The 15424-nt window shown below is 42.8% G+C and overlaps 1 protein-coding gene across 2 annotated transcripts; it reads left to right on the top strand.

Moving 5' to 3' along the window:
* The first annotated feature begins 4539 nt into the window (after positions 1 to 4539).
* pprc1 (PPARG related coactivator 1) lies at positions 4540 to 14907 on the top strand. 2 transcript variants are annotated; one of them, XM_084375536.1, is made up of 14 exons: positions 4540 to 4744; positions 7103 to 7198; positions 7308 to 7457; positions 7677 to 7757; positions 7849 to 9916; positions 10326 to 10379; positions 11426 to 11486; positions 11782 to 11849; positions 11978 to 12692; positions 12786 to 12989; positions 13089 to 13140; positions 13260 to 13381; positions 13690 to 13841; positions 14432 to 14907. In XM_084375536.1, the coding sequence occupies exons 1-14, from the start codon at positions 4562 to 4564 to the stop codon at positions 14530 to 14532; spliced, it is 4107 nt and encodes a 1368-aa protein (XP_084231662.1). In that variant the 5' UTR covers positions 4540 to 4561; the 3' UTR covers positions 14533 to 14907. The 2 variants fall into 2 exon arrangements, with proteins under 2 accessions (XP_084231662.1, XP_084231661.1); XM_084375535.1 differs by having other exon boundaries at positions 4542 to 4744; positions 13089 to 13167.
* Positions 14908 to 15424: the final 517 nt, after the last annotated feature.

Genomic DNA, 15424 nt, shown 5'->3' with positions numbered 1-15424 from the left:
GGTAATGAGAAGCAGATTTGTTTGGGCCACTTGTGTCTCAGGCTACCTGGGGAACGGGCACCGAGGAAGTTCATCCCATGTAGAAAAAGACGGCAGGAAACTAACAGCATCAAGTAAAGGGAGTTACTTCCAACGCGAAATATTGATTCAAATCATGCAGATTAACTTTGATCCTCTCGCCACATTAAGTTCAGGACAGGAATAATGTGAAACACTGCAAACAACAATTTATGACAGAATATAAACAGTGTTGACAAACTCAGTAGGAGAAAACTAAAAAATACAAGTGCAAAGATATCTTCCAGTGCATTTAGACGTAAATAACAAATATGAAACACTGCCTGGTGTTTCTTGTTCTACTTCTGACTACGTCTGACTTGCTACCTGTTCTGCCTGAAAAACATTTAGTGCTTTTGTGTTAAGCAATGTACATTTGTCCCGTACACCCACACCCACCAGGAGCTATCTGGGGTCCAAAGTCTTACCCAACCACTAAAGCAAGCCTTATTTTGAAATAAATGTTATACGCTGTGACAGATAACTAAAACAGCCTTGTTCTTCATAGGAAATTCATGTTCAAATGAAAGGCAGCAAGGGACAAAATTGATCAGTGAGACTCATAATTGTTGCCTGAGGGATTCCTGGATGGAAGCCAGAAAATATACAGCACGCAGTGACAAAAGTACACTGCAGTAGGTCTGTAATCTGGAGCGTCTGTTGTTTTGACGCTGCTCGGCAACAAGGATGCTTTTTCAAATTTAGCACAACGCGTGCGTGAGTTCACTGAGGAGACAGACTTTATGGCTTAACAAATGACAGTGGGTGAATATACAGAAGCAGTTTAATTCTTCACACAGCTGAAATCAATGACATTTGATTTATTAAATGGTGACACACACACACACACACACACCACAATGGTAGACCGCAGTGTGTGTGGTTGTGGCTGTGCTCACCTCTAATCCATTTCTGCCTGTGGGACATGGGGAATTGCCCATGGCTTTTCTGTGCCATGCAGTACCGATCCTGCCGAGGAACATATCACCCCCACTTTTGTATTTGACCCAATTTAATCCCCACCTCAGTGTTTCACAGCCTGTCTCCTTGTTCACTCCTCATACCTTTCCTTCATGTATTACACCAGGTAACAAAAAGGAATCCATCAATGTCCTTTATTTAATTTACCTCCGTGGCTCTGAGGGAAAACAATTTTTCTTCTCAGTGTGATTTTGGTTAGTCACAGTTTCCAGAGTGATATTCCCTTTTGCAATTGTCATTTTGTTTTATAACATTAGGTTTAATCCAGAGAATTGGACTCCTAACTCAAGGTCCACTTACTAGCTTTTTCCAGATCTTTCACGTCTTCTCAGAGTCTTCATCAGCTTCAGCGGACATAAATGGGAGGATATTATAACCTCTGTCTCTGTCCAAAAATAGTTGGATGGTTCACTGACTCCTGGAAGACAAAGAATGTCATATTGATTTTCAGGTTGAGATGTGCACCAAATACGTCATTCGCGATCAGCACTGTTCAAAATAAGTGTGTTTCCAGAGGTAGAATTTTAAACCGTCTATATAAGTTTTGCTGAACAGCGCCTCCTGAAGCCAAAAGTTATAATTACAGAGAAATATTCAGACTGACTCAGAAACTCTCTACTATCTACTAACACTGACCACTATGAGCCACTGGTCATACCAGACCATGTAAGGTGGTAAAACGTAAACCCCTTGTGTATTAGATTCCTGCAACAGTGCCCTTTTTTTCAAAAGTTTCATAGTCCTGTTTTAACATGACCTGAAAGATGTTTTTAAGTACACAAGTCATAAAAACAATAAGCATCTGATTATGTGATATTATGTAGCTAATATATGCACTTCTTAATGCAACAGTCCCATTAAATGTACCCATCATAATTTTAACACAGTATACTTAAAAACAAAAACCCTAGAGTGAACATGTTGCTCATGAAATGCCATGACTGCCACTGTTTGCCTCAACAGTGTGAGAAAAAGTGAGAAAAGCTATAAAGTGTTAACAAGTTTCCTGTCAGAAAACATGTGTCATTTCACCGTGGCACAGAACACACATCAGTTTAGAGGAGAGAGAACTCCACCTAAATGATGTTTTTCACATCCACAGAACAACATAAGAGTGCTTCAGTCCTGAAGAGGCCTCCTTACCTCCCTGTTTCCAAGGACATTGAAAGCACAAGCAATTAGACTCAAACTGTGGGAGCAAAATGCCAACCTCGGAAAGAACCAAGAAACTAGTTTATACACAGCCAACTGAGCTATTCTGACAAAAATGTCAACTTTCTCCAAACTTTTCATTTGTGCTCTGAACCTCGGGTTGGTTTTATGTTTTCCTTGCATTTTTGAGGGGTGTTATCAGCATTTTAATTAACTTGTCACTGAGTTTTTTTGTCACCATAAAATAATGTGTTTTCCCATCCAGTTTGAGTTTTCTTTTGTTACTGAAGCTAAAAATAAACTGCAAAACTAAAGGCCTCTGATCCTGAATCTGCGACATTACTTTCAGAAGACGTAACAACTTATCTAGTGCCACTCATAGCACATCATTAGAGCAATTATTCCCCTAAAACCAAAGTAACTAAGTTACTTACTAAAACAAAAAGATATTAAAGACAATTTATAATTGAGATTAAATATCACCCAATAAAGGCAGGCAGATATACCTGAATTATTGTATTCAGACCATGTGACAATCATCTGCTGTTACATGGTAGAGATTCGTAAGGAGAGAAATGACTCGTAACATTGCATGCTTCTGTGTGTTGTTGTCAAGTGTGCATGTTTCTCATACTGTGTCCCTTCTAGTGTTACCATATTCCTGGAAGAGTTGTAAGCACGTTGGATTGCATTGCACTGTAAGGTGACTCCGTCTGACAGCTCTGCTGCTCCATATGTGGAGCTATATATGGGAGGCAAAACAATAGAAACCTACATCTTTCTTCTTTCAATGGAGTCTACTACAACTGCACCACAAACAGCAGCCTCTAAAGTGTTCAAAGCGCCACGTCATCATATAATTAAAGAAGTCTCAACCAGAAGTGAGCATTTAAAATGAGGAATATTCATCAGTTTTTATAGTTGACTTGTCCACGAATACCTTTAGCATTACATTAGGCTGCATGACTAGAATTCACATTAGGACTGCATGTCACAATTATTTTCATATAATTTCATTTATCAAGTATTTTTTTTAATTAACCAGAGATATATTATCTATTTAAAACCCATAAGCTCAAGATGATGTCTTCAAATGTCTTGTTTTGTCCAAAAGCTAAAATACTCCATTTATAATAATAATAAAAAACAGAGACAGAACCAATTGTCTCATCTGATGATCAGGAACTGGCATATATTTGGCATTTTGTTTGATAAATATCCTAATCAATCCAATATTCAAAAGTGTTGCTGATTGATTGTTTACACTTTATAATAACCTTCATTCATAAATATAAAATGTATTCACTAAACCTTGTTTAACAGTTATCGACTGTTAACAAACAACAAAATGCTTTTTAATATATTGTTTCAACAATTGCAAAGGTTTATAAACATCAGCTACAACTTTACAATGGCCATCCAAATAATGTTTATACATTAAACATTACCTTACACAGTATGTGTTAACTATTTACAACGTAATCTTAATTAGTTTCAACTTTACAATAAACAACTGTTGAATGGTTTAGAAAGCATTTGTTTGTTAAAGGGGCACTATGTCATTTTGGGGAGGAGGTTCAAACTCAGAATTTATATTTACAATTTTAATGATGTAATAAAACAAAATCAGTATATAGGGTACTCAAATATGTATTTCTTTAATTACTGAACAAACAAGCTGTTCTCTGAGGAAAATAAGGTCCCCAGAACACTGGTGGCAGGGTCCGCCACATATAAACAAATAATGAAACTGTGTTGTCAGTTTTTTTCTTCTTTTTTTTGGTTTATTCAGTTACAAAGACGAAAAGTGTGTTTATTTAATTTGTCTTATTAGGCATTATTTTTTAAATAAAGTCAATGAATCTCTTTCTCTTCTAATTAAACTGTCTCCCCCAAAAACTACATAGTGCACCTTTAACAGTAAAAACAATTATTACCTTGAGTCAATTAACTATAATTTTTTACCAATTAATTACAGTTATTGCAGAGGGCTAGAAATCAATTTCCTGTCGATTAATCAGTTGTTTCAAGGCTTACTTACATGATTGGAGCAAGCAGTGTAGTACAACCACAGCTCACATGTGTATCTAGTGATGTTTATCTCATACGGTAACAAACTCACCTGCATGTTTCCAGGTGAAGGTGCGTACCCTGCTGTTGAAATAAAGACAAAATGTGAACAAACGCCTGCAGAACACATGTTGCTCTTGTGCCTGGTGTGCATTACTGTCTTCATTTTCTCAGCAGAGTAAAACATCCAGCCACCACTCGGCACTGCAGAGCTCCTGGACGTGTCGAATAGAACTACAAAAACAAAACGTGCTCACGTCACCCTTGACCCCCGGCGTCACTCTGCGTCGTTTTGCCGGGAATGTCGGACCACGTGTCTCCGACCGGCTCGCTTGTTCCTCCAATGCGCGATTCATTACTTTTCATTCCGAAACGAGTCGGGGCAGGGAGTATACTCCGCAAGATGGCGGCGCGGTGGGGAGCAGGCGAGGAGACTTTAACTGCGTGCAATATGGATTTTTTCCCTATGGATACACTAGACGAGGTGAAGAACACGTCCTGTACTTTATTGCCTGTCTTTTAACGCCACTGTTAGCAGTTGTGTGTGTGTTTGTGGGAGCAGGACACAGCGTGTTGTGTTCACGAGCTGTACACTGCGCATGGAAAAGTGACACGTGGATGCAGCTGTAGTATCACTAGTTAAACTTAGTCTAAAAGTCACTCCGTGTTTAGTGCTGCCTGCGGCGGATGACTCCCTGCTCGTTAGTATTATTAATAATACACAATGCTTCGTTGTGAATGTGCTGGTATTTTGTAGCTGTATGATGATGCTAGCCGGTGAGTCGAGAGTAGCTTGTCCGGCCGGGTAGTTATCCACGCAGCTTTCCTCCCTTTATACTACGAACAGTTTAAACAAGTGTGGTGACAGTTGTGTATTTTTATTGGTACTTGGCCTGGCATGTGCGCCAGTTGTGTAGCGAATACCAAGAATACGCATTTAAGCTCCATCATTGGGTTTATGTGCAAAAGTACTGTGTCCTGCTCATCAACTGATTCATTCACACGTGGTAACAAACACTGGCAACATGCTAATCAGCTAGCTTTACCGTCGCTGCAGTGTGGATGTGCGTGTGTATACTTGTGTTTTTTGGGGCTGACAATGGTGAAGACGAATATACGTCAGTGTGGCCATGGTGTAGTTTGTGGGGCTCCGTGCCAGCACGTTGCAGTAATGTGTCACCGGTGATGATGCACACAATGATGAAGCTGTTTTTATATTTAGACAATGACTGCAATCAGTGCAGGTCCACACACCTGCGCGGGTCCCCTCTCTCACACTGCAGCAGCGTCCGAAGTGTTCATTCAAACAAACCTTGTGTGTGTCTGTGTCCACATGTGGTTTAGTCGTGGTGAATCACATGTTGGCTTCCCTCACACATGCGCAGAAGGAACAATCAATACAATCGCTGTACACACCCTAATCCGTGACGTTTATTAACAACCGCCGGTAGATTTTTAACGTAAACTGTAAAAATGTGAAGTTAAAGTTGAGTTTTTAATGTATAAACGCCACACAGGAGCAGAGACGAGGGCCCTGCTCAGGTTTGTTGTAGTGCAACACGTGGGCTAGTAGGTAGCCTCCCTATGGACGGGGTGAGGCAAGGATCAAACATGTCTGCGCACTGTATGTGCATGTGTAGACAGCAACACGTGGGTCACTGTAGCATACTATAGCCCTGTGAGGTGAAAGTGCATGATATTATCAGTTATTTGGTCTTCTAGGGCGACCTGCAGGCCGGACTTAGTGTACTTATGCATATGTTTCAAATTTGAGGGGTTGTTATGTAGCAATGGAGTCTACATCTCATGGTGTCTAGCACATGTCAACACATTTATTTATTACATTTTACATTTGTTTATCAAATTGCTTTTAAAATACAAGCATTTTGGCATTACCCATGTGATCCATTGAACTTTGGACAGATTCTTCTAATTTATTAAGTTTTATGGAAAGTTAGAACTTTTCTTGATTTTAAAAAACGGAATCCTTCATGTGTCAAACTGGTTTTTGCTCCAATGTTAGTGTGTATTTCAGAGCATAAGAATATGCCTCAGGTATTTGTTTTCATCTTCTTCTTCTAGGAACTCAAACACATGCCCTGCCTCACCCCCTGGGGTGTTTTTTTCTGACTCTCATTTTCAAATGCCTGACCTGAGTTTAGGCTTCCTCCCGGCTCCAATCACCAAATAAATAAGTTAGGCTGACCTATTTCAACGTCCCAACTTTCGCACAGACTTAACATAATTTTTTTATGGAACATTTTCTGTAGATATTCTTTGGTCAACTCTGCCTAAATGGGTTTACATTGTACAACACAGTTTTTGCAGCAGGTGGTAGAACATCTAGAAGTACAAAGTCAAAGGATGCTTGATTTTTAAGGAAAGGAAGTAAACCCCCTCCAAAAAAAGAAGTCCAGCTGAAATTGAAATACACCCAAGTAATCCATATGTGATTCTAGTATCATACTACAAGGGTGTTTGCCATCTGGAACAGATCTTTTGACTGATGTCCCCGACTGCAAATTACCCTCGCTTCTATAAATGTTTTTTAAAAACATAGTGACATTAGTTTTTAATAAATTAAGGTTGCTGGCATGATATTATAACATATCAAGCTTCTAAATATTTATTATTATTGATGATGATCGTGATGATAAATGAAAATTCTTTCTTCAGATTTGGTGTACCGGTAGTCTCAACACTTGTTTTCAGTAACGACTTGTCTTTGTCCATTCTGTACTGTGATAATTAAATGTTAATTGCCAGAATTATATGTACTTGCACATGAATAAAGTTTTCAGTTTTGTCATTATTCATTATAAAGTGTATTTTTCCTCTCTAGACCTCGGTGCTGAGCTCTGAAGAAACTTTAGAGACCCTTCAAAGCTGCTTAGACCCCTCCATTCTTTCTATCTTTGAGGACACACCAACAATAGAGGCAAGTATTACAGTAACTTGAGAGATCTATGATGTGTAGGCATTGTACAGTTGTTTGTTTATCTTCCCTGTTGTGCATGCTCTGACCTAATTCCCATGTGTTTATTTAGACTAAAGGGCTGGATGATGAGAGCGAAGCCACGCTGCTAACAGCCCTGACAGAGATACTTGACAATGTGGATGATGAGAACCTGTCCCCGTTTGACACACTGCCTGACTCAGACCTGTTGTCAGGTCAGAAGGGCAGGGAACACTCTCCGGTGAGTGCCCCAGCTGTCGTACATAACTCTCAATGTGTCTCACAGATTGCTGCACTCAACTTGCCCCATCTGGCCTTTGAGCCTGTGGCAGAAAGAGTGAAAGGGGCTGGAAAGGACAACCTGCTGACCTCTGGTTCTAAACTTGCCCATTATGCTACAGTCTGCAAATGTAAAATGGATTTAATGACATTATGTACTTGTTTCTGTTTTGCTCTCTAGCTCAGGAGATTGCTGTGTCTGTCCCGTTCCCCGCCAGAGAAAGACGCACTATTTAGTGCAAGACCCTTATCAACTGGAAAGGTAGTTTTATACCCGTAAGCACGTAAATAAACGTGTACAAAAGATGGATTTTTTTATTTATTGGGATATTTGTTTCCCTGTCTGTATTCAGAGCCTCCCCAGGATACTAGCGGACTCTCTCCAGAGGAGTGATGGGGAGGAAGAGGAAGATGGCTCCCTCAGTCTGAGCCCCGTAGGGAACGATTCATCCCCTGATAATGACCTGCTGGACTTTGAAGGTCTGAACCTTCCACTTCCTCTCACCTTCGAGCAGGAGGGTGAGGATGGTGTTTCAGTTAGTCTGGGGGACTTGGTCAGGCATATGCACCCGTACTGTATGGCCATTTGTGTGGAGAATGAAGAGGGGGAACAGATGTTGCCCGAAGGAGGCATCTTACTTGAGGTTGTGGACCAGGGGGAAAACGGAGAACCCATCCTGGCCATCCCTAACATGGATCTCCCAGTCTCTCTGCCACTCGAAGAGCAGTCTTCAGAAAATGAGCAGAAAGTTTCGGATGAAGCCGAAGACGTGGCCTCTGACAGTTCAGAGCATATAGTCGTTGATGATGAAGATGTAACGGTGAGCGAGGCTCCAGTGAAAGTTGCGGCCCCTGTGACGCCAGACTTGTGTTCAGATGTGAAAGATGAGATGATCATTAAGAGACAAAAAGATGAGATCAGAGAGAAAAGCCCCTCCCGGAGAAAAAAGAAAAAGAAATCCAAGGAACAGTGCCAACCCAAACCTGTTGAGGGAAGGGTCCTTAGGAGTGGCACAGTAAGAAATGCAGCAGAACAATCATCGAAAAAGCCAGAAAAAAGATCTGTCAAAGAAGAGAAGAAACACAAACTCCCAAAGGTTCCTGTTGCATCAGCACCAGCTTATTCCTCTGTAAAACCTAAGAAACTAACTCCAAGCCAAACTGAAGCAAAAAAAGAAATCGCCACTACAACACTATCACCTGAAACGAAAGTGCAAGTTGCCACACCTGTGTCACCCAGACAGGAAGAGGCTCCATTAACTGCTGGCCCTGAGAAGAGTCAGCTCATTGCTGTGAGCGCCCCACAGCCTGCTGAAATGCCCAAACAGCTGGCTTTGACCCCCGAGAAGCTGGAAGACTCATCAGCAGCTCCCTCTGCTGTCCTGCCCCCAGTGTCTTCAGAGAGCCCGGCAGCTGCTCCCAGTCCCACAACACCACCTGTTGGTGAGTCCCTCCCTCCTGTGGCCCCTGCAGTCTCAGAGCCCAAGCCCAAATCTCTCAGTCTAGCTGAGTACCGGCGGCTCCGGCAGCAGAAGAAGCCCGCCCCGGTGGAGAAACAAGACAACGACAACAGCACCAAGTGGCCCAGCCTTCCCGAGCTGCCTAAAGAGCTCCCCCCAATTCCCTGTCTGCCAGACCCCAGCCCCAAGGATCCTCGCCGCCCCGTCCCCCAGGTGGTGAAGAAGAACGCGGAGGAGGTCAGACCTGCCTGGCAGCCAAGGGGACCGTGTGCGCCACCCACCCCTGAGGCGCTGTTGGTGCCACCAGCCTACATGGTTGCATCATCCAGCAAAGTTCCAGCTGCCACTCCTGCTCCTAAACCCCAGCAAACACCTGAACCTTCAAAACCTTCTCCACCTCAGAAGCCCTCAGCTCCTGCGCCCAGTTCAGTGAATTCACCCCCACATCAACACATCAATGCCGTTCCTTGTGTGCCTCAGAGCGCTGGTTCTCCAGTTCCTCCAAAACCCAACACTCAGTGCATTTCATCATCAGATAGGAAATGTTCTCCTGCAATTTCAGGGGAGAAGAATGGAGTTGACGAAAGGCCCCAGTCTCAGCCTGCATCTCCTAAGTCTGTGGAGCTTATTAAAACCTGTCCCAAAACCACTACAGAGGCGGTCAAACCCCCAGCTGCTACCCTGTCTGCTGTCAGAGCCCTGCAGAAGGTCACCGTTGTCTTATCGAAGGTGCCTGAGGTCACTGCTCCTACCTTGATGGATAATGCCTTGACATCTGATGGCAAGTCCTCCAAACCCACAGACAATGGCACTAGAGTAGCCACTCATCACTCAGACTCCAAGACCCTGAAGGCAGAACCTGTTGTGCTTGAAACTAAAGAGAAAGCCACTACAGCAGTGAAGCCCCAAAAGGCGAAGAGCCCCACACAGGAGCTGATTGAGGCCTTCACCAGTGAGATAGGTGAGCTTTAAGTTGGTTTCTATAACAGCTGACTGCTAATTTGAATTTTATTTCCATACCTTGTCATTTAATTGAAGGTGTGTGTTGTGGTGATTAGGTCAGGTTTGACAGAACTAGTAGAGTATCATTGTTTTGGTCCAACTCAGCTTTCCTCGGTTTCCTACTCACGACTTGAAAGAAACAACTTTCAACTTCTTATATTTGTGTATGTTTATATGTAATTTTATAAAAAAGTTTAGTGTAAACGGCTTAAGCATCTACCGTTCATCTACAACAATACTGCTGATCAGCCGGTGTGATCGCTGGCTTATGTGATTGTCCACCGCAGCATGACGCCAGGTTGTTTTCCAAACGTGTATTCTGTTTCATGTTTTGTTACATCCACTACAAAATCGATCTTTTTGTGTAGGTATTGAAGCTGCTGATCTCACCAGCTTGCTGGAGCAGTTTGAGGAAACCCAAGGTAATCAATAATGCTGGATTTGTTGTTTTTTTTACTGCATTTTGTCTGAAAGAAGTGCTCTGTCCATTCAATGTTTGACAATGTTACACATTCCAAAGTATTCTTAGTCACACCTAATTTCCTGTGTGAGGGTGGGTGTACTGGCCAGTAGCTTAGTGAGTCACATAGTGTAGTACTTAACTAAATGTAGTCAGAGTTGGTCATCAGTTTTCCTGGTTTCGTCATGTCAGGAGGAGGCGTACAACATTGCAGCCCTGTCTTGGTTAGCAGTAGTGATTTAGAGAGTCGAGGGGCTTTGATTAAGACTTCAGGGGATAGCAAGTGCCCACTTAAAGAGCTTAATGGATGACAACAAATACATTCATGTTGAACATGTGCTTAGGAGTGATGAATTGGTGAAATCAAGTCACCATTCCCTCATAGTTTTGACCGACAGAGCTTTTACAAGAGCCGCCTGAGTTCATAGTCCAACAAAGGTGACCTGAGGAACAAAGATATTATCAGGCAGTTAATATGAATATAAAGCTTATCTGATTTTGCTCCGGAAGAGGGTTTAATGTTCAAACATTACAGGGGACTCCAGTAATTGTCAGAATGGCAGGTTTTCACTGAAACGTTCCCCTTTAAGAGCCGGGTGCTGCGGGGGGCAGAGGAGCAGCTTTGTGCTCTTGTCTGCTCAGCTGCTGGAATTCTGCCCTGTCCGCAAATCCATTTAACTCTCGCCCTGCTGTCTTTGTTTGGGTGGATGTACAAGCCCCTAACAAGTGGCTGGACTCTGTGTGCCATTACTCATGTCAGTAGACTTATTGAACCATCATACCGTGCACTATGGCTAATGTAGCTGCAGACCATTTGGAGGATTCCCATGGAAAATACACTGTACTAAAATTAGGAGTGGAAAACACACAATGCATTTACAACTGACATGCAGTTCATCCTTTGTCACTCAAGCAGACTTGTAACTCAAAACTTTACACGTTTTGTTTCTCTGTCCGATGTTATTACTTGTGCATTTGTACTTATTACCTTGTTCCTTCTCTCCTCAGCCAAAGAGGAGCATTGTGTGCCGGAGGTCTCTGGTAGAGCAGCAGCTGTAGGAAACTCTAGGTGAGTTACCCTACAGCACTCATGCTGCTCTGTGTGAGTGGTGAAGTCCTGGTTTCTCTAAAAAAAAAAAAAAAAAAAAAAAATCCCTGGGACAATGATACCGGTTTGTGCGTGTGAAGGTGACACACACCTTTTGCCAAGACCTACCGCAAAACCAGCTTTTTCTTGGCCACAGTGGAGGACTTCGGAATTTGTCCAGATTGGCTTGTTTTGTTTTTTGGTATGGACTTGGCTTCACTCTGGTACACCATTTACCAGTTATATACTTACAGACTTACTTGTGCTCCCTTTGTAGTGTTGAGTTGGCTCCAGAGAAAACGATTGTGGAGCGCGTGAGAGCCAATGACCTCTCAAGTACTGCAGGTAATTCAGTGTTCTGCCTTTGGCGTCACAACAAATAATTTCAACAGTAAAACAGCAGAATCATTAGATATGGTTGTCAAAATAGTACGTTATATTGGTTATAATTGTGGTACTCTTTCTTTCTCCAGCTCTGACTCCTCCAGCCACTCCTCCTCACCAGATGTGGAGGCCCCTGGCCCCCGTGGCCCTCCTGGGAAAGAGCAAGGCTGCTGAGGCCTCCAAGTCAAGCCCCTGCAAGGTTATTCAGATAGAGGCTCGGCCTCTGCCCTCAGTCAAGTCCCGCAGCAGACCCACTCCTGCTGCTGCCACTGTTTCCTCTGAAGTGGCATGCATGGACCATGACTATTGCCTCCCCAACAAAAGCACTGGAGAGCCAGGCAAGCGCTGGAATGTCAAACAGCAATCCTTTATCACTATTAAACCCATCAAGCCCGCTGCAACCACTACACAAACACCCCCAGCTGCCCCGACATCCTCTGCCCACTCTACCACAAATGCTGCAGGTACAACCAAAACACAGTATGTTCCACTGAAGGAGCCCCTGGATCACAGGCCTGAGGGGATGGAGGAAAGCTCAGTTCTGGAGACTCCTGACGCTTCACCTGCTCGGGCGGAGACTGATGTTAAAGAAGCAAGCCCGAGGAGAGGGCCTTTTGGGAGGTCGTACCGTCGACATGGTGCTTCTCGCACACCCAGCCCCAGATCAAGTCCCAAAGAGAGGACCGGAGGCCGGTCAAGAAAAAGAAGATCCCACCGTTCTCCGAGCCCCACATCCAGCAGTTCAGAGTCAGACTCTCATTCCTCTAGATCTAGGTCTAGATCACACTCTCCATCTAAGAAAAGGTTAGACTGTCAGTCAAGACCATCATCTTGATCGTCATATTCTGGGGGTTTCCAATTTCTTTTATTCATCATGTCCTCCTATTTCCTCTCCAGGTATCGACGCTGTCCCTCTGGGAGTAGCTCCAGCTCCTCATCCCGTTCCTCCTCTCGGTCCTCTCCCTCTGTATCCCGCTCCCCTCCCAGGAGGAGAAGGTACTCGTATTCCTCCTCTCGCTCTGGCTCTTGGAGTTGCTCCAGGTCACGGTCTCGATCTCCTCAGAGACAATCACAGTGGGGTAGCAGCAGAAGATTGTACAGGTACAGCATATGATTCATTCTCTTTACATGGCTTTTTATAGCTTTATTTTGACAATTGGTTAAAGAAAAAGACTAAATACTTGTTCTTGTCTTCCTCAGACCCTCATTGAGGCCTAGCTGTGGTCCTAGTGCACAGCCAAATACGGAAAAGGTGAAGAAATGCAAGGAGAAAGCCATTGTAAGATAATTTTCTGAGTACACAGGTCTCAGAGCAAAATGGTTCAAATATTTTAAGTGTGAATCATCTGATGGACTACTTTCTTCTCTCAGGAGGAACGCCGAGTTGTTTACGTTGGTCGAATTCGGGGAACAATGACTCAAAAGGAGCTTAAAGAGCGCTTCTCTTATTTTGGCGAGATTGAAGAATGCACCCTGCACTTTAGAGACCATGGGTAAGAACAAACAACTTGTAACAAACATACATACATTTCTCTTCATTGTTTGATTTTGTATTCAGTAATTTACTGAAATTGAGCATTCTGCACTGTCTTTGAACCTTGTTGGTCTTGTACGTGACCTCTTAGGCCAAGCTACAGTGCTAAATTAATTCAGGCTTGTTTATAACTGGGGCCTCCTGGAAACACCCCCGGGTCGCTCTTTTAAAAGCAAGTCACAGCTCAAAACTATGTACCAGACCTGTCACTGACAAACCTCTGACAAACTGAAATGAACACGAGCTGATGTTTTGCATCTGTCACAGGGACAACTATGGGTTTGTGACTTATTACGACACCAAGGATGCTTTTCACGCCATCGAGAATGGAAGCAAGCTCCGTAAGCCCGATGAGCTGCCATTTGATCTCTGTTTTGGTGGGAGGAGACAGTTCTGCCAGAGCAGCTACGCCGACCTGGGTACGTGTCAATCACCATACGTTTCTGCAGCTCTTACCCCGAGTGCTGTTTCTCTGTCCGAATGCTATCGGCGTGGTTTTCAGAACACTTGAGATATTGGCTGCAATTCACTGTGATACAGCGTCCTCAACCGAAGAAAAATGCACCAGCTAGAGCCAAATACCCCAAAAACTGGCAAATCACATAAGTCTTTGGAGGGTAGCATACTGTCCTAAGAGAAAAATCCTCAATTTTAAATTCTCAAAAGTATGCATTAAGATGCAGGACACTTAATTATTTTTTGGCTTTCATTATCAACTCTTCCATGGCTTACTAGCAGGGCAGTAGCTACCACCGAAGAGACTCTGGTCATGTCCTCTGTATTGACTTTATGAATGTGGAGGTTTTGTTGACCTGACCTGCTTTAATGACATTACTTTCCATGGGGATGTGGACACATGATTTTAGTGTATATATAAAATCATGGGTACAGCCGTGGTTCCAAGAGTCCCATCGGTGTTTTGAAGTTGTTCCGACCCAGGTGCTGTTTGTTCTCCTATCCTTGTCCATTTGTTTTGCGCCGCTGACTTTGTGTGTCCTTCTCTTTTCAGATTCGAGTAGAGAGTACGATCCATTGCCTGGGAAAGGCAAGTATCATGCACTAGACTTCGACACTTTACTAAAGCAGGCCAAGCAGAATCAGAAGAGGTAACAGGAGGCCCGCAGCAGGAAGCAGCTGACACTTACCTCAGAGCCAATGGTTGGCTCCTCACCTGCAACACTGTCTTTACATTTTAGTTGTTGCATTACTTTTGCATAATTTCTTTTGTTTGTTTTATTTTGTTTCTGCAAGCTAACACCTTCTATTGAAGTGAAGATTTGTAATGAAAGTAGTAAAAGAAAAAAAATGGAATAAGTAAAGTTAAATAATTTTTTAAAGTTTATTTAAATGTAAAATCAAAGTTGAATTGTATGGAGAGAAGCATTTTTAAAAAGGGGAACGGTAAGTGGAATAGAATTCCCTTACCGGGAGAGATTGTAATACATTTGAATGTACTACACATCGAAATAAAAAAAATACCTGAAATCTGTTGTTTGGTTTTTTCATTCCAACTTGCATGTCTGTGTTGCTTTTGTCATTTTTAAATCATCTTCTTTTGAAAACAAAAGGTATTATTTATAAAACAAGACATGTCCCAAGAACAGCATACAAAATGCCTGAAATTTAGTTTTGTGGCTTAAATTTCTGGGTCCTGATATGAACATTTTTCTGGGCAGACAATGACTTGTCATGAGCAGGAAAATCACAGGTGAAACTAATTTTGTTAATTGGTTTCATGAAGTAAGTCATTACAGGGAGCCAGAATGCAAAATATCAGGGGTGCCTGGAAGTGGCTCATCTGAGGAACACACTCATTATTAACCTTATTGATTACAGCTGTGCCTTTCCTGCTTTGACATGTCAAAATGTCTGCTGTGAAAAGGCTCTATTTGGCTCACCATCACTGTCATGGCTTGTTGGGGAAACTAAAAAAAAGGGCGATGTTGTGCATTAGAAACACTTGTTGCTTTTCCTGCTGTGAACACATCTTCTCACATGAAGG

Source organism: Pagrus pagrus (assembly GCF_965226575.1).
Source record: "Pagrus pagrus genome assembly, chromosome: 15".
NCBI lineage: Eukaryota > Metazoa > Chordata > Actinopteri > Spariformes > Sparidae > Pagrus > Pagrus pagrus.
Note: the sequence above shows the minus strand (reverse complement) of the source record. Positions and strands in the feature narration are given on the sequence as shown.

Excerpts from the sequence above, each read along its gene's own strand:
- pprc1 (XM_084375535.1), top strand. The coding sequence starts at position 4,562 with ATGTCGGACCACGTGTCTCCGACCGGCTCGCTTGTTCCTCCAATGCGC. Across the intron at positions 10,380-11,425 it reads GCAGTTTGAGGAAACCCAAG|CCAAAGAGGAGCATTGTGTG; the intron begins GTAATCAATAAT and ends TTCTCTCCTCAG. Across the intron at positions 12,990-13,088 it reads AGCAGCAGAAGATTGTACAG|ACCCTCATTGAGGCCTAGCT; the intron begins GTACAGCATATG and ends TGTCTTCCTCAG.